The 17,268-nt window shown below is 36.2% G+C and overlaps 2 protein-coding genes across 5 annotated transcripts; both read right to left on the bottom strand.

Moving 5' to 3' along the window:
• LOC18776711 lies at positions 717–2,522 on the bottom strand. The gene is made up of 3 exons (XM_007209557.2): positions 2,003–2,522; positions 1,733–1,890; positions 717–1,174 (listed from the first exon to the last, which is right to left on the bottom strand). The coding sequence occupies exons 1-3, from the start codon at positions 2,319–2,321 to the stop codon at positions 1,046–1,048; spliced, it is 606 nt and encodes a 201-aa protein (XP_007209619.1). The 5' UTR covers positions 2,322–2,522; the 3' UTR covers positions 717–1,045.
• LOC18776584 (nucleobase-ascorbate transporter 6) lies at positions 6,958–12,598 on the bottom strand. 4 transcript variants are annotated; one of them, XM_020563859.1, is made up of 16 exons: positions 12,373–12,598; positions 12,128–12,222; positions 11,686–11,833; positions 10,725–10,822; positions 10,436–10,612; positions 10,019–10,119; positions 9,725–9,800; positions 9,573–9,632; positions 9,255–9,439; positions 8,847–8,943; positions 8,605–8,691; positions 8,164–8,222; positions 7,965–8,056; positions 7,772–7,849; positions 7,504–7,664; positions 6,958–7,402 (listed from the first exon to the last, which is right to left on the bottom strand). In XM_020563859.1, the coding sequence occupies exons 3-16, from the start codon at positions 11,804–11,806 to the stop codon at positions 7,184–7,186; spliced, it is 1,611 nt and encodes a 536-aa protein (XP_020419448.1). In that variant the 5' UTR covers positions 11,807–11,833; positions 12,128–12,222; positions 12,373–12,598; the 3' UTR covers positions 6,958–7,183. The 4 variants fall into 4 exon arrangements, with proteins under 4 accessions (XP_020419448.1, XP_007209884.1, XP_020419450.1 ...); XM_007209822.2 differs by having other exon boundaries at positions 12,128–12,598; XM_020563861.1 differs by lacking the exons at positions 12,128–12,222; positions 12,373–12,598 and adding an exon at positions 11,973–12,096.

Below are 17,268 nucleotides of genomic sequence, written 5' to 3'. Positions count from 1 at the left end.
AATCTGAGGACCCCAAAATGCATAATCAACAGAGTGAGTTGCATGCCTAAGCAAAAGTAGCCTCATGTGAGCTGTTAGCAATTGTCCTACTTAAAAAGCTTTCCCATGAATACGAAGTGGAACAATATTCCTCCTAGTGAATATGGTTTTATATATAAAGTTAACAAAGAAAGAAGAAGGAGAAGAAGAGAAAACGGAAAGGAAAAGCCGTCTTTTTTGCTTTGTCATCTTTGGTCTGTCTTGCTCTGTACAACGAGTGAAAAAAAGACGAGAGCAATCAATAATGATGCTGTTGTTCGGGAAGTTTCCGTTTTTACCTGTGGGCTTGAAGATGTCCATTTTTTGATGGCTTGTCTCAACTCTCAATGTCAAAAAGTACAGGCTTGATGATTAAAGTTAACTTTGGAACCTTTTATAGCTCAACTATTGTTGCTTGAGAATATCTTTTGCAGTTGGATGTTGATATATTTGTCCCCCGGTTAAAACTTTACGGGAAGGAAAATTTGAACTCGAATGCAGAATAGGGAGCACATGCGTTAAAACCTTAATTTGTTAATCTTATTTGAGTATAATTATGAGGCATAAGGGCCATAGATATATAATTACAAGATGCCCGGCCCTGCTGCTTGACTATGATGATTGTGCCGTGTTGTGTGCATGCAAGATAAACTTGCACTTTTTGCTGTCACAAAATTAATTTTTCTTAGTTTTTTCAAGTTCAGAAACAGATGTTTTCTTCTTGAACTAGAACTTCCATTAAACAAGAGCTCTTCATTACATTGATTCTAGAGATTTCACCCTTTTCTATTCTATACACAACTTACTCAGATCTCCACCTCAAGAAAAAGTAAAAAAGAAAGTCTATGCTCATTTAGTTTTCTACCTGCCCCCTTAAATGAACCCTATTGAAGTTTCAACTCAAAAGTACTTTTTAACAAGTCATGCAGGAGTAGGGCTTTGATCTTCTGCAGATGGAGCACCAATTGATCCATATTGCTCCACTGTTGCTTACGCATCATGTGGGAAGATTAGGAAACATGGGATATCAGCCTGTGGCCTCTGAGATGCTGTGTAATGAGGGCTGCCATGTTCTTGACCTGGCAGTACTGGCAGACTGATGAGTTGATGATGTTGCTGCTGTTCTTGGTCGGTGCCCTCTCTCATGTTTAGCCACCTGGTCAAATATTTGAGATGATCATTTTGAGTGGTTTTTTCAACTTTCCATTAATGAGAAAGAAAAAGCATTGAACAGAACAATTAATTCACTCTTTTTTTTTTTAATTCATTGGGTTCATTCAATTATTTGTTTATTCATTTAGCCCATTACTGAAACGAGTTCCAAGCATTTTGTTTATTTATTTATTCATCTACTTAATGATTTAGGCCGTTACAGAAGGAAACTCAATGCTCTTTCCCTGATTTTCTGCTGATTAACAAATGAAAAGAATCTTCTTTTAATATGTTCTTGTCTGAAATATTAATCATAATGCTTTCACTTTAAATAAATTAAAAAATTTTAATTAATTATCAAGAAAATTTGATTGACCACTTTTAGCAGAAGAACAGAAGCAAAGGTTGGTTTGGCTTGGGGACTTCAGGGAACCCAGTAACTTCAAAACCATGTATGCAATTTGAAGAAAGAATCTACTCTAAATGTGACAGGCTGATATAGAGATGTGAATCAAATTAATTTATCAGATGAGATAATGTAGTTAAATGAAAATTTAATTACCTGGTTGTCCTTCTCCAGCTCAGAAGCCTCAGATCTTCTGGCTGCTGTCAGTACTGGCTTCTCTCTCACCCTCTCCTGTGGCTGCTCTGCTTCCACCTGGTTTGAGTGGCTTCTCTTCACCTTTGCTTGCTTCTTTGCCCACAAACCCTTCATCACCTCTGAAAACAAAAACCCAGAAACCAAAATCCAAGATAAACAATTTGAACCCACAACTAAAATGGAAAAATGATAATAAAAAAAAACAGAGAGAGAGAAAAAAAAAATTGAAACCTTGAGTGGTGATGAGCCTGTAAACTTGGCCAAGAACAAGAGTATCAGTTGGCCTGAGAAGCTTTATGCGTGTCAAGCGAACTGAAGTGCTGTTGTTGTTGTTGTTGTTGTCTTTCTGGTTCAAATTCTTGTCTTTTTTATCGCCATTGTTGTTGGGATTGGAGGGGCACAAGGTGGTGGAGATGAGCAGAGCAACATAGTGGCCAGGATTAGTCTTCATGATCTCACTTGCACTCACAGACCAATAAAATTTCTCTTCTTTCCCACTTGGATGTTGTATAACCAAAGTTGCTGCATCAATTGCTTGACAATTTCCCATTATCACCCTCTCTCTCTCTCTAACACAGAGACAGACAATGAAAGCTGAAGAAATGGCAGGAGAGGGAGGAAGGTAGGGGAAGAGGAGGTGGTTTGAGCTATGCAACAAGCTCTTTATAACCACCAATATCCCCACTTCTCATCCTTCACTTGTCCATATCTCTCTCTCTCTCTCTCTCTCTCTCTCTCTCTCTGCAGGCTTCTAGTACTTCGGTAATTATGGTTCAAAAGAATAATCAAGCCTGAGGAGGGGTATCTTGGTAATTTTGTGGGAAGACTGTGCGCATGATTATCCAATGCTTCATGATGTGTCGAGGAGTGATTGGTTGGCTGGACAGAGAGAGTTTAGGGGGTCCTCGTGGTTGGATAACATGCGGGTTGTTGTTAACCCATTTCTTAATTAGATGCGTTACATTTGCGACAAGTCGTCTAACATTTGCGAGTTAAACTTTAATTTATGTAAGACGACTATACGTTGGTACCACGTCACCACATCAACATTAAATAGAACATATTATATCTCTTTAAATTTGCATAAAAACTAAGTATTTGTACCCATTCTCTTGAGAAAAACTTTCAATACAACGGGATAACACTTTCTGTTATTTCCGGCCAATTACATGTAAGATAACTTTTTCACGTGTCATTATATTATTAATCGAAAATAACAAAACAGAATTATTCCGTTATAAGTAAGTTTTTCTGCCTGATCACCTCCACATGAAATAATCAGTAAATATGGTAGAATTTTAATTAATTAAATGCACGTGTGGCTGGCACCACAAAACAACCAACTAAGACCAACCAAAATTGCGACTTTTCAATTTCATAACTTATTGACAAATTGAAAAGCTATACGGCATGGCCCCATATAAATATATAATACATTCTATTCTAGACAAAGGACCGCAAATGAAAAAGACGACATTGAAGAGAGCATATATCCATCCAATATATGATACATCTCTCTCTCCTCCATTGTCCCCTCGCATTGCCCACCAAACAAGACCAGAGCGAGAACGCGTGAGAAGAATTGTTTTCGTTTTCGTTTTCAGTGGGGTTACGGAAAAACACAGAGAGAGGAAAACGCGACGAAGCTGTGCGTTTTGTTTGAGGTGGGCCCCAGCTCATGCTATTTGTATTTGTACTTGAATACAGTTTCGAAGGCCTCAGCTTTTGAACACGTTATGTAAGTACGTGTCGCATGTGAGCAATCAATCTTAGCTTCGGTCATTCTCTGATTTACGTTACGTTCTAGCGTTTTGCAAAAGGGCCTTCGAAAAGTGATAGCCGAACCACTGGGTTTTTTGCTTTCCGTTTCTTCCCTTTTCAATTCTTTCCATGGCGGCCAACCAAAGCAACCTCCATTTTTCTTTACATTATAAAACAAATCTCATGCTCATCCGAAAGGGCGGTCACGGTCCGATTTGGTCCAATTTAAACATCAAACTGAAAACCAAATTCATGTAGGCATTGTGCGGTGCAGATAACTATTAGTGATTGATTTGGTTCAGTTATTTCCATTCATAAATGATTAAAATTAAGAGGACGGCTCCTTTTACCTTGTAATACGATTGTGACGTGCATTATTTGAAGCTTTTAGGACTTAGGGCTGACTATAGTGTATTGATGAATATGAGTGATAATGGGAAATTATTGTGTTCAAATATCATTCCATGCTTGACCTATTGCAGATCATTGCAATTGGGTAGGGGGCCACTCTAAGGTTTCCATGCTCGGTTGTTGGAATGAGGAGCAAACAAAAGTGATACGACTAGATCAAATCAAACTAGTGGAGCCGCTACTCTTATCAGATTTTCTGTCTTCGAAATTACCAATTGATATGTCCCTCGTATCTCCAAAACAAAAATATTATTTTAATACCAAAATATTTTCACAAAATCAATTTGTAAAGCAGAAGAAAAACGAAATTATGGTCGTCGCTATAAAAATAATTGTTCTATTACTAAAGCTATAAATTTTACATATTTCGACTATTAATTTGGTTCTGAAAAATACTAGATTTTTTACACGTCTTCAAGTCCAAAATATATAATTATTTTGTTGATGTAAGTTACTCTTACACTTTCTTATTTTACATGTTTGTTTAGAATATCTCCCACATGCTTGGCCATCTCATGTGAGATCAAGATGATATCACGTGGCAAATTGTACACTTCAAAATCTTGAAATACTACACATGTGTCGTCAAGAAGACAAGAAGAGTTTACTCTGATTGCAATTAACAAGCATAAGTTTAGTGGTGAAAGCCAGCAAATCCAGCGAGCAATTCATTAAAACTTGGACATCTACATGGGAAAAGCCACATTATTTTAGGTCCAATTGAAGGGAAACCACAGTAATCATTCACGATCATGCAACTTTGACTCTTGTAGCTAGATCTTCCAATCTCATTAATATCTTATTGATTTGCTAATCTCAGTGTTTTTTTCTCCCAAGCTTTACTCTTTATACTATTGAAAAAAGTGTCGTCAAGATTGTCGGTTTTTATATTCTAGATAATAGAACAATGCACAGGACTCATTTGTGTAGTAGTTTGGAATAATTACTCATTTAGATAATATTTTAACTTCGAATCTTAACATCCTTGTAGTGTGTGTGAGTTTAATATACTATCACTACTCTCTCTCGATATAAAAGGTCCAAAAAAAGACGATAGTTGAACATTTACTTCGCATCTAAGGCAATTTGACCTCTCACCTTCTTCAAAGCAACACGTAGGCCTACTAAAAATGTAAATCATAATAGAATCCATCCAACAAATCGGGGTTACCCAAAAACCTAATTAAAATTTGGGGACCAGAACCATGTAACATTAAATGAAAGAATATGACCCTTTCTGACTTATCTACAGCCATAAAGAAATACATGGCCATGCCCAAATCTATTAAACTCTTTCAATTCTTTGTGCATTGTAGTCATGTACCCCAAAAAAAAAAAAAAACAAACAAACAAATGGATGGAATCCTACTCCTCCTCCTTTTCATGAATTGAAGTGGGTGGATAATGAACGCAACAGTAATATTTGTAGGTCCTAATCAGACCTCCGCCAAACAGCAGGAAATCAGAATTTCTGGGAATTTTTTTTTTGGGTAATCAGATGGAGGTAGGTTTTTGTTTCTTTCATAGGGCCCCATGCATTCTCATTTCATTAGCAATAAAACGGTGTATCTGCAATTCTCCCACACCAAACAGCAAATAGGATGTTGGGGGGGGGTTTGATTCATGGGCTGGTTTTTGTTTTCTTCCACCTCATGTACCCTAATCTGTGACCAAAAGCCGAAGAAGATATCTAATAAAATCATCCACCTGTATTTTTTAAGTAGTTTGCTCTTGTTTATTTTATTTTAATTATTTGTTAAACATAAGTGCTAAAATAGGGGTGAAATGTGTCTTCGAGTAAGACACATCTCCTCTTTCTTCCGTACCTAAAGGATTGGAGAGTGGGATGGCTCCCACACTCAAATTATCAAATGGAATTATGGTTGTCTACTTTATCAGATTTCACCATCACATTGGACACAATAATGCTAAATTGACTAAATTTACTCGCTAAATAATGCGTCAATCTATTACCTGTTCGTAATATTTATAACATACTTTATATTTGAATGGATTAAATTCTGTCACGTTATGTATTCAATGTATTTATCAAAAAAATTTGAGAATTGGAATAATTTTCAAATAATTTGTCATGCTTGAGGAAGTTGTTCGATAGTGAGAATAAATTTTCAATGAATAATAAGGGACGTGGTACAAGCTGGTAGTTTTTAGAATCAAAGAATCTCCAAATGAACAGATACCTTTTGCTATAAGCTGCTGAATGATTGAACAAATTTTCAAGTGGGTCTGCCCTAATTGGGCTCTTAAAGAAATTGTGGATCAACGGTCAACCACACAATGGTGGGTCTCACCAATAACTCAATAACGATATTTGTGACATGGATCTCAAAATCCTTCCAAATACTTCAACTTGGGGGATGGACCACAAAGTGTTATTCCATAGGTTTGTAGATAAAAATTACACAAGATTTGCCAATCGGGATCTAGTCCAATTGGAAAATGGCATTGACTTGCAAACAAAAGATCTCAAGTTGGAATACCGGTAGCACTTTGGTACATGTTTCCAACCCATGATACCCGGCAGTTGTAGAAAAATCTCATTCCCTAATATCGTTTGTATTAAATAAATAAATAAAAGATTTTGAACATAATAGTCTTCCAAACAATACCATTTTCTTCCCTAACCCAAGGGCCCATCTAGAAAAGTAAACTACTTTTTATGAGTTGTGCCCAATATCAGTCGCTTTATGAAAGGTCCAACCCATGCAATGCAATACAAGCCTTTGAATTTTCTTGGAATTTGCTGACTCAAGTTGTGAATCAGTCAATGGCACGTATGGATATTTTGCCCAAGTCAAAACGAACTAATGTGGAAATATTTTGTAATACCAGTAGTTGGGCAATGATGTCACAATAGGAAATGATTTGGTTCACAAGAATTTTATTTGGTTACGTTACGTAACATAGTAAATAATGTGGACGGAGAGAGTCAAATTTCTAGCTAAAATGAGACTAATAAAGCAAGCATATAAAAACAGAAGGAATTTAAAAAATAAAATGAAATTTGAGATCACACAAACTGCTTCAATGCTAACTTTAATTCACATCCCCAGTTGGATTTACAGCAAGGAATATAATGAAATAAATGTACTACAACCGCATCCTATTTAGGAAAAGATTATATTATATATTCGCTAAGCGTGAGAAAAAGATGAGTTATTGAAAACTTGGGATGGATGGATCATTACACCATAAGCTTAAAACTCAATACCAAGAGCTTCATACAGATGGAAAATACTTGTTTAGATTGAATGGCAGAGAATAAAACTCCTCGCTCCTTGAATCGCCCTTGAAAGACCGGAACTTGTCCCACCAATGCTTACCCCTGTCTTTCCTAACTGAACTATCTTTTCGGTGCAGTGTGTTGTCCAGGAAATATGCCACACATCCTGCGACAAAAGCTTCTGACTGTAGAGGGACATTGATCATATCGTTGAACTGCCAAATACAGATGAACATGTATGTATGTCAGTGAAGATTATAACCAAGCATTACATAATTCAATAAAAGCAACACCAGGTTTGATGTTTGGTGCATACCCATCTTCCTCCTGAGTGGACTGGACCGTAACCTTTGATAGCTGTGTATTCATTGAAGTACTGTGGCACAGACAGTCCCATGAAGATAGAGAAGCCTAATATGAACTTTGTTCGGAAGCTGTTCAGGTTGCAGAACTGAAGAAAGCTAAGGCCTCCAGCACCTGTGGATGCATGATGAAATGGAATATATCATATAACAAATCTGATAACAAAGTGAATCAGCCGCCCACATGTCTGCTTGTTAACATGATGAATGAGATGCACATACCAACATAAGCAAAGAAAAGACAATACAAAGCAGCAATGATGGGCCCTGGGATTGATGCGAAGACCGCTCCAAATTTGCCTGTACAATGATAAAATGATGAGTAACAATAACAAAACAGTCGCTAACAATTGCCAGCATAACAATAATTATAATGTACATTGAATTGAGAATATCTCATAAGTTAACAACTTACCCAGAATGGAGAAAAATATCATGAACCCAGCAGATATTTGCACAACCCTTCGACTACCAACACGTGTCAAGGCCAAAAGACCAGCATTCTCTCTGCTCAGAGACAAAGGGAAGTCTTAGAACAAGGTAGAAACTCTGTTTTCCACTTAATAGAAGTATGATGTTTAAACAGCATAAACATTCCCTATTAACAGTCTTACACAGATACTGAGGATCCAGTCACAGTTCCAAACAAGCCCGAAATCAGAATGCCAACTCCCTGAGAGTAGAAATTATACAGTTAATTTACAATTGGAAAAGGGGAGCGCTATTCGTGCTCCCACAAAGGAGTGCAGGAGTGTTTTGGGAGAGCATGATCTTTGCCAAAATTCAACATGCACAACTGTTCCATATGCAGACAATGAAAATACAACTGCATTTTCTATTGCTCATAAGAACCAATCTTACAGAAAAGCCAGCTAAACAAGTTGTTTAGGAACCATCCCCATCAAATACAAAATAATAATAAAAATAACAGAAGGAAAGCATTGATAGATTGATGACATGTTCAGGTTCGGAAGCAAAATCAAGAAGTTCAAGTGGAAATCAGAGAAGTTCATGCAGAAGCAAAGTCTACGTTGGAAAGAGAGAAGATTTTGTACCTGCCAACCAACTCCACGACTCAAAATAGCAGGTGGCACTGGAGTTGCACTAGCATACCTTGATACAGCAATGAAAGCACCAGTGGACTGTTTTATCATTACAAATATGTGAGAAATTGGCACCCTTTAAGGGGTCAAAACAAAATGAACGGGTAGTGTTGGAAACAAAAGCAATAATGATGTTGAATTTTGGCTTATCAATTATTACCAATTTAAGAGAATGAAAATTAAAGAGAACAAACCTCAATAAGAGCAACAAAAGATGCCGCCATCATAGCAAAGGCTTCACCAGCATCAAATGAAGGTGCTCCCCATTGGAAGGGGTATGGAACTCTTATCCTGCAAACCCAAGTTCCAATAAGGATTCATTTCCAACAAATATTTGGTACCAATCCAGAACATAAGCCATGATGATGAATAAATATTTACATTTTAACGAAGGTAATAAAGGATGGAAATTTCATAGTATGTCTAAACTTCCTAGCATGGTTTGGGAGCCTATTTTAAAAAGAATAACAACAGGAAATTTCAGTTTAATAATTCCATGTCCACCAAAGATTTTGCTTTAGAGTTCTATACAATGGTGAGAAAAGGAAGAATTACAACAATAAAAGTGTTTAAACTATATTAAGGACACATTTCATACTAACCATGGAGCAGCATTTATAAGTCCAGCACGATCAGTTCGGCAGCTTGCCTGTGTTTTTGGGGATGCATCATCATATGCTCCACCAACAGTGAGTAGGTGAGCATAAATCCATACAATCACAATAGAAAATATGACAGCAAAACGGTCAAATATGGGTTTTCCTCTGTGAATTATGTGGGGCATATACTGCATCACAATCATTGCAAAAACAATATTAGCGTTACAAGAATAATTTTTCCACAAGGGTAAAATGATAAAAGGCACAAAGGCAAGACACTTAACAAGGATTTAAACATATCACGCATTTAAGGACCATTACCTGAGAAACAAATACTAAAATGACAAGCTCTGGCAGTCCAATCTCCACACATTTGGCAAGCTAAATATCCAGGAAAAGCATCAAGAAATAACTGTGAGAACGTTATTCACCGTATATATGTGCATACATACACATCTAAGAAGAACACTTACCACTGGAAAACCTAACTCGTAGAGTCCAAAACCTACTAGACCTACCAAGGGAACAACTGAAAGTGGGCTTAAAAACCTGAAAGAAAAAAATAAAACTGAAAAGTTTTAACCACCATGAATTTTTAAGCTTAACAAGAAAATAATCCCAGTGAAGTATTGAGTTTTCTTTTCTTGTTTTGTTTTCCTTTGCACAGAATTTAATGGAGAAAACTGAAATGTTTCAGTACAAATCTGACAAGTTCTAGACTAATCTTTCTAACCACCAAATTTGACTTTCATTTATTTAGAACCAACCTTGCAACATTACGCCAAAGGCCACTGAAGCCTAAGACTATCTGAAGAGTTGAAGCAACAATAAGAGAACCCTGTATTGCCCGCATTGTCCTCTTAAATTTCTGAAATGAAAGAAATCAAAACATAGTCATAAGCTACAAGCCTACAGCCAAGTCTGTGCAGATGAGAATGAGAATTATCGAGTAATTGAACGCAGGATACTTTGTCTTCCCTCTTAATATCAGAAATCAATTACTGTAAGAAAAATCTAGTCATTAGTGCTTCAGCATCAGTGGATGCTCTTCAGCAAGTTCATATGACAGATAATCAAAAACAACTACTGTTACCTGATGTATCATATGTTGGGCACCAAATGACAAACAACTAAGTTTTATAAAATGACTACCAAGTAAAAACAGGATGGGTTTCAGAACAAACATCTATAGGGTCGTCACTATCACTGAATCGGCCAGCTAATATGATTGAAATTGTAGTGGGGACAAACGTATACGACCCGCCAATCACTGCTGGTAGTCTAGTCCCAAACAATGTCTGTTGCAATGTGTTCAAACCAGCAACAAAGAGTAGGGTCTGGATCACCTTGGCCTTCTCCTCCTATAACAGTAGTAAGAGACACATACATATATCAGGTGGTCAAATTTGAAGAAAAACACAATATTTGGTTGACGTCAATTAGAATTTAAGCAATAAGTTCTTCAGGTCTTACATTTCCTCCTCCCATCTGGGGAACAAGAGCACTGGGAATGAGAACTGAGGTTCCAAGCATGACAATGTAATGTTGAAAACCAAGGAGAATGGCATCAGCTGCACCAGTAATGGCCCATGATTTTGTTATATCACTGTTCAATTATTCATGACTAGCTAATGAAGTAACGACATGAGTTAAGAGTAATGAAGCTCAACTACAGTAAAAATCAAAACTACCCAATATCTGCAATGCCACAACATATTCAATTTAAATTTCCTAAACAGAAGACGGTCAAGCAGAACTTAGAGTACCATTACCAAAGAGTGACAGAAAAGCTTTGCCAAAGGGACAAAGAGTAACGAGAAACCAGAGCCATAAGAGAATTTTACAGGTGCCCAATAAACAAAAGTCAAATGGGTTCCCACCAAATTAGAGTTGGGCACATAGCTTAGGTTACGCCTAATGCAAAACAAGATGGCAGGTTACGAAAATAGTACAAAACTTAATCAGTACAGCTGCACAGGCAAAGAATAGATAACCAAGCAATTAACAGAATATATATAAAAAGATTCAAATAAATCCCCCCAGAAAGGCAATCAAAAAAGAAAAAAGGAAAAGAAGGTGAAGAAGAAAAACAGTATGTTTTTTTCTATTAAAGAAAAACAAAAGAAGGATAGAATTTCAACTTTTCATTTCCTTTCTGAAAAGCGGTATCTACCAAAGAAAAAGAGATAACTAAAGAAAAGCTACTTTCAACAATTCAATACATGAATCTCGTATCCAAAATAAAATAAATTAAAGAAGAAAATTATATACAACCTGCCTGAGATATGCCAAAAAGATCCATAAGAATCACAGTTAGAAACTATGATCCACCATGAATACTCTTACACTATCGTTAAATAAGGGAACAAGAGCTCAGAATCCAAATTAGGAAAAGAAGAAAAACAATCATTGAATGTGGATTAGAGGTACTCACGCCATGGAGGTGGACTTGTAATGCAGTAAGAAATGTTGGGTAGCTGTTCTTTTGGTGGGTGTGGCTGTGGCTCATCTACTTTTGGAGCACCACCGCCTCCTCCTCCTCCTCCACCTGCCATGATTCCTCTAGAGCTTGCTTTCTCTCACTAAAAAACACCAGAAACAACTATGAAGCTCAAATCTACGCAAAACCCAGATCCCAAATCTAGCAAAAACCCACTAAAATGAGCTGAAAGCAGGAAAAACAGTCAACAGTGTGATGACCGAAAAGATTGAACCACTCACATGTATACCCACTAAACTACCAAATAATAGAGATGGGAACTGTGCGAATAAGAAAGAAAAAACAAAATGATAGTGTAACCGGAAGCTTCACAAAGCGAGCACAAATAATTGCACAAGAAAATATTCAGAAAAATATAAGCACTTATAAAAAGCACCTTTTAACTAGCCGCTGAAGTAAAGCAAAAGCCAAATATGAAAGCAGGGGAAGCTCTCCCTAAAGTCAAAAATCCATATACCCCACACCCAAAAGCTGTTCACGCAAAATGGGTAGGGAGAGAGAGTCAGGCAAATCCAGGTGCTTAGTTGAACCAAATCAGAGTCTGTAAACACAATTAAGAGGCGGTACAAGAGGTGTGACTGTAAATATAATAAAATGGGAAGTGAGTGAGATATTATATACCAAAAAAATGTTCAGAGCAGCCACTTTCTCTCTCTACAAGGTGAAAGTCTCCCTCTCTCTCTCTCTGGGAGCTACACGGCACATACTAACTACACATTCCCTTCTAACAAGAAAATACACCCTACCAAACCTTATTTATTGAGCTTAGCAGAAAACCATTTATTTATTTTTTTAATAAAGTTTATGTTTTTAGTTTTTCATTTTTGGAGGTTTCTTTGTTTGTTTCTCTCTGTGTGGTTCATCTTTGCAAAAAGCCAGAGGGAACCTCTTAAAACTCCGTGGCTGAAATGATACTTGTCAAGCCATGAACGATCGGATACAGGTCGTCAGGAGAAAACGACACCGTTTGAGTTTGCCTTAAGTCAGATAAAGGTGCTTCCTTGACAATATCAATTCCCATTTACCAACGTCCCCTAGATGATGCACCGAGATTTGTTAATTTATTGAAAGACGTTAATACCCCTTACGAAAATATAAAAGTATAATATATCGTTTTCTTTAACAGATCGATACGAAACTAGCTGTTGAACTAACAAGCAAAAAAGCAATGATATGTAATGCGGACTAAGAACTCATCCGCAATTTAAAAGTTAATAAATGTGAATGAAAATTGAAATGAAATGTTGTGCACCTTGAATTGTTCGTGGATAGGTTTTTTTCTTATTGCAATTATTATAGATAGTCCTTGTAAACTTACTAGTTCGTAATCCTCATTAACAGGAAAAACCAATTTGAGTGACGTTGGCCTGATCTTAGCATTTCCGACCCTCCACTTATTGATAGATATATTGGTTGATTCACGATCAAATTTATCAACCTACGAGTAGTTTTGCAAACTCAGGAAACGTTTTGTGATAAAAATGATTTGATCCAAGAAAAGCAACGAGTATAGTAGTAGGGGTAATTTGGGGAGTTGAAAGAGAATGATCACATGGTCGCCCAAAGCTTGAGCCAATAGTGAAAGAAAGGACAGCCGACAAAATTCTTCGTCAGTCAAAATCGCGCTACCCCAATCCCTGCTTTTCTGTCCCTTCCCTTCACTAAACAAACAAATACGCAATTCACTCCCAATACAATCCCAACTGGCTTCCTCTACCAAATTTCCCCCTTTTTTCCATCTCTTTTCTTTCCTTCTCTTTTTTTCTTTCTTGTTTTTCAAGCAAGCCCACCCACAGCTTCCAATTGGCACGTAACCCTTTTTTCTTTTCCTGATTTTCTGTCTTTTGGGACAAGGTAGGTTGGGTAATCTCAAAAGTCCAAATCCTTTGCAGCCACAACTCTGGAGATGCTAAATCTGACTGATTAATCTTACATTAATTAATTAATTAATTAATTAATTATCATTGTGTATTAAGCAAAAACAAGTCACAGTCCAACTCATCAACTGTTGCAGTCATTCTCAAGTTTATCTATTGATTATTCTCTTATAATTTACACGGGTCACAATCGTAGAGCAGGTAGAGAAGTGAACCCAAGACAATCAAAAATAAGAATTTTGTGATTGGATTTTCTGACTTTGTATTCTATATATAGATAGTTATTCTTTCATCTGGACGTCCTCGCATTATTATCGTCCGGACACTATAGTAAACATAGAGAAAAGTTTAGAGGATTAATACAAAATACACAATCTCCGCACAATAATAACATCCAGACGTATCTATATATATTTATATATTCCCCTGTGCAAATTATAATTTCATACACTTCGTGATTGGTGTATGAAAAAAAACATGCTTTTTGTATGTACATATTTGGACCACGTGTAATATATTTTTGTACCAGAGAAGTTTTAGCTAATTATGGGGTAAAACAAATAACATAGAACATAGATTGTAGAGAATGACAGAGGTCTATTTGAAAGTCAAATATATTTGATCCTCCTCGACCCTCAAAACACTAATTGTTTTTGTTTGAGTGTGCCATTTTCCTTTTGGCACTATTCACTTTTATCTTATTCGTTACATGAAATGTGTTTTTGGGATGTAGCACACCATGCGGTGAATAAAGATAATGTGAGGCTTTGATTGTATTTATCAACAAAAAAGGAAATAAGAAATTGAATTTACCCAAATAAATTTTGTTGTGTGTGTAGGTTTTTTTTTTAATACATACGATATTTTACTTTCATTTAATTTGAACTATGAAGAGGTGATTCGAACACAGGTGCATAGTGGGAAGCATATCCGCTCTAGGGTTTAGACTCCAGACAACTTGACTAAGAGCATCTCCAGCAGACTCCCTAACCTCTCATCCCTAGCTATTTTGGCTAAAAAGAAGGAAAATCCTTCTTCCAGTAGACTCCTTACTTAGCTCTCTATTTTGGAGAACTAACTTATGGCTCTCTTTATCTAGCAAGGAGAAGACAGAAATGAAGGCTCGCCAAGTTGAAGAGAAAGAGACAGAGAGAGGAAAAAGGGGAGAGAAATAGAGACATTTGAGAGTTTGGTGGGGTTTGGGTTTCTACTTTTCCTTTTAATATATTTGATTTGCAAGAGAAAGATGGAGAAAGAGAAAGAGAAAATAATAATAAAATATTTTAAATTAACCAAAATAGAAAACATTGCTGGAGGAAACACCTTTTAAGTGGTTTGCTATAATAGTTTTCTAGCTATTTTAGCTCGAATTTAGCTAAAATTTGGAAACTCTCCTGGAGATGCTCTAAGCCAATGTATGTTGTGTAGGTTTACTTTATTTTATATTATCGCTATCATTAGCCACATATTGAACGATGGCTAATATTGTTTTTTTTTTTTGGGTTGAGAAATTCTATGATTGCATTCATAATTTAACAAAGAAAGTCACTAATCACAAAGGACCAATACAAACTAGCCACAAAAAGGCCATTAGAGCACTTCCACCAGTGTAGGCCAACATAGGCAAAAGGCCCTCCAACCCCCAAAAACGAACTCCAACGGTGAAGGCTAGCCCGGGCAAGGAGTGGGCTCCATCAGCTTGGGTTGTTGCCTGGGTTTGTTGATGTCAACAAGACATCAGCGACCAATTTAAATACTCAATTTTTTTTTATTAAAAAAACCAAAAAATTCAGAAATTTTTACTTATTTATATATACCTAGCAATGTTATTCACTTCCCACACCAAAACTCCATATAAATTCCTCTATTTATATCTCATGTGAATAGTATTTGCATTTACTTGTCATGGCAATAGGTGGAAAAGCAAAATAAAAAAGGGTAAGACAGTCACTATTTATGTGAATAGTGTCTGCCCATACTTATCCTTATCATTTGTCATGGCACCATGAGTAGAAGTGCTCTTATAATAATGGAGTGGTATAACATCAAAATTAAGATAATTTGGTGCGCCTCCACTAATGCTTGCGCAGGATAAAAAAATTATGGCATAAACATCCCAACTAAGATTAATTTTCTAGCAATAAAGTTTTATAAATGTGACAACCAAACTCTGGAAATAACAAATTCAAACTATATAATCTAATTGAATATCTTTTTCGAAGTATAAAAATTGGTCTCAAAATTTGAGGTACCGAGTAATAGTATTGCCAACAATATTTGTAGTGAAAAAGATAGGGAGCCAAAGCCTTTTTGGGTAAAAAAATAAAGTCATTATTTCATGTGGCATCATGATTGCGAAGATTAAGGACAGATTTGTGCTTAAACTAAATCCAAAGATTGAAAAAGAGAACGACAATCAAAAAGAGAAGTAAAAATTACACCATGTTTTTTAAAAAATTTGTCATCAATCATTATATCACCTCAAATTTCCTGCGCCCACATGATAGCTTCAATTATGCTACATTGAAAGATGAGTGAACGTGTTGATTGGTCCACGACTAAATTTGTCAAAATTATAAAAAGTTTTCATGAGAAAAAAAAAAATTAGAGAAAGTAATTGAACTTTGGGAATATTGTATAATATTAAGATGGAGCTGGGTAATTTTGTCTTTTTATTTGTATGATATAAGGACATGTCAAAATCATATTGGTAGGAGCTTTTAAAAAAGGGGTTCAAACCACCTAACCTTAATTGAAGATTAAGATTGAGAAAGTTGGGGACAATCTTGGCCTATGGTATTTTTAAAATGATGTAAATATGAGAAAGTATGAGGGTAATGATGAACATAATTGAATTGGGAGGGGTGAGAAAGGGAGAGGAGAAAAGGTGCATGGAGGAAAAAAACAAGGGACAGAACGTGGGTGTTGCCATCAGAGTTCTTTAGGAGATACTCAGATCACCCAAAACCCTAGCATCCATGCGGGGACCACATGCATGATGGCAAATTTATCTGCCCTTTTTAGACCTTTTGATTGTAAAGAGAGAGAACTGTTTGGTGCTTTTTCTTTCTCACTCACTCACTCTCTTCTTTTTATTTCCCTTTTCATTCGGGTTAGTGGTGACTCCATCTGTTTCAATTAGATTAGAACCCCAAGGAATGAAAAGAAGCCAGTATATTCTTGTCCCTATATTGTAACTTACATTATTGCTATGTGAATTGAATTGCGATTTATGACAGGTTTGACGGTTCTGTGTATTTCGTACTAAACTTTGATATAATTTGTGTGAAATCTACTGCATAACAGTATATTCCACTTATTTTTCATTAGAACCCGAGAGAATCTACCAAATAATCTTTTCTAAAGAATTTTAGGCACTTCTTTTCATGAAATTCACACACCCAAAACTAAGGTACTAATAATTCAGTTACCCAAAACTTTGAACTAATAACTATACCTAAAAAATAAAATAAAAACTAATAATTGGAAAATATATTACATGGGCTTTTGTTGTAGGTCATTTAGGCCTTGGACCAATAGCTCAAGCTTGTTGGGCTCTTGTGTTGTGATTTTCTATTGTCTTGTTTGGTTTTAGTCTCACACAATGGGCTGAGCCATATTTGGCACTCATATTAAACCC

This window comes from Prunus persica, chromosome G5 (genome assembly GCF_000346465.2).
Source record: "Prunus persica cultivar Lovell chromosome G5, Prunus_persica_NCBIv2, whole genome shotgun sequence".
Taxonomy (NCBI): Eukaryota; Viridiplantae; Streptophyta; class Magnoliopsida; order Rosales; family Rosaceae; genus Prunus; species Prunus persica.
This window is presented reverse-complemented; position numbering and strand designations above follow the sequence as displayed.

Bases quoted from the DNA above. Each gene is read 5' to 3' on its own strand.
- LOC18776711 (XM_007209557.2), bottom strand. From the start codon at position 2,321: ATGGGAAATTGTCAAGCAATTGATGCAGCAACTTTGGTTATACAACAT. The intron at 1,891-2,002 runs GTTTCAATTTTT...TTTTGTTTTCAG, and splicing joins CAGGCTCATCACCACTCAAG to AGGTGATGAAGGGTTTGTGG. The intron at 1,175-1,732 runs GTAATTAAATTT...ATATTTGACCAG, and splicing joins AGCTGGAGAAGGACAACCAG to GTGGCTAAACATGAGAGAGG.
- LOC18776584 (XM_007209822.2), bottom strand. From the start codon at position 11,806: ATGGCAGGTGGAGGAGGAGGAGGAGGCGGTGGTGCTCCAAAAGTAGAT. The intron at 8,944-9,254 runs GTTAGTATGAAA...TTGGGTTTGCAG, and splicing joins CTTATAAATGCTGCTCCATG to GATAAGAGTTCCATACCCCT. The intron at 8,057-8,163 runs GTAAGACTGTTA...GTCTCTGAGCAG, and splicing joins ACTGGATCCTCAGTATCTGT to AGAGAATGCTGGTCTTTTGG.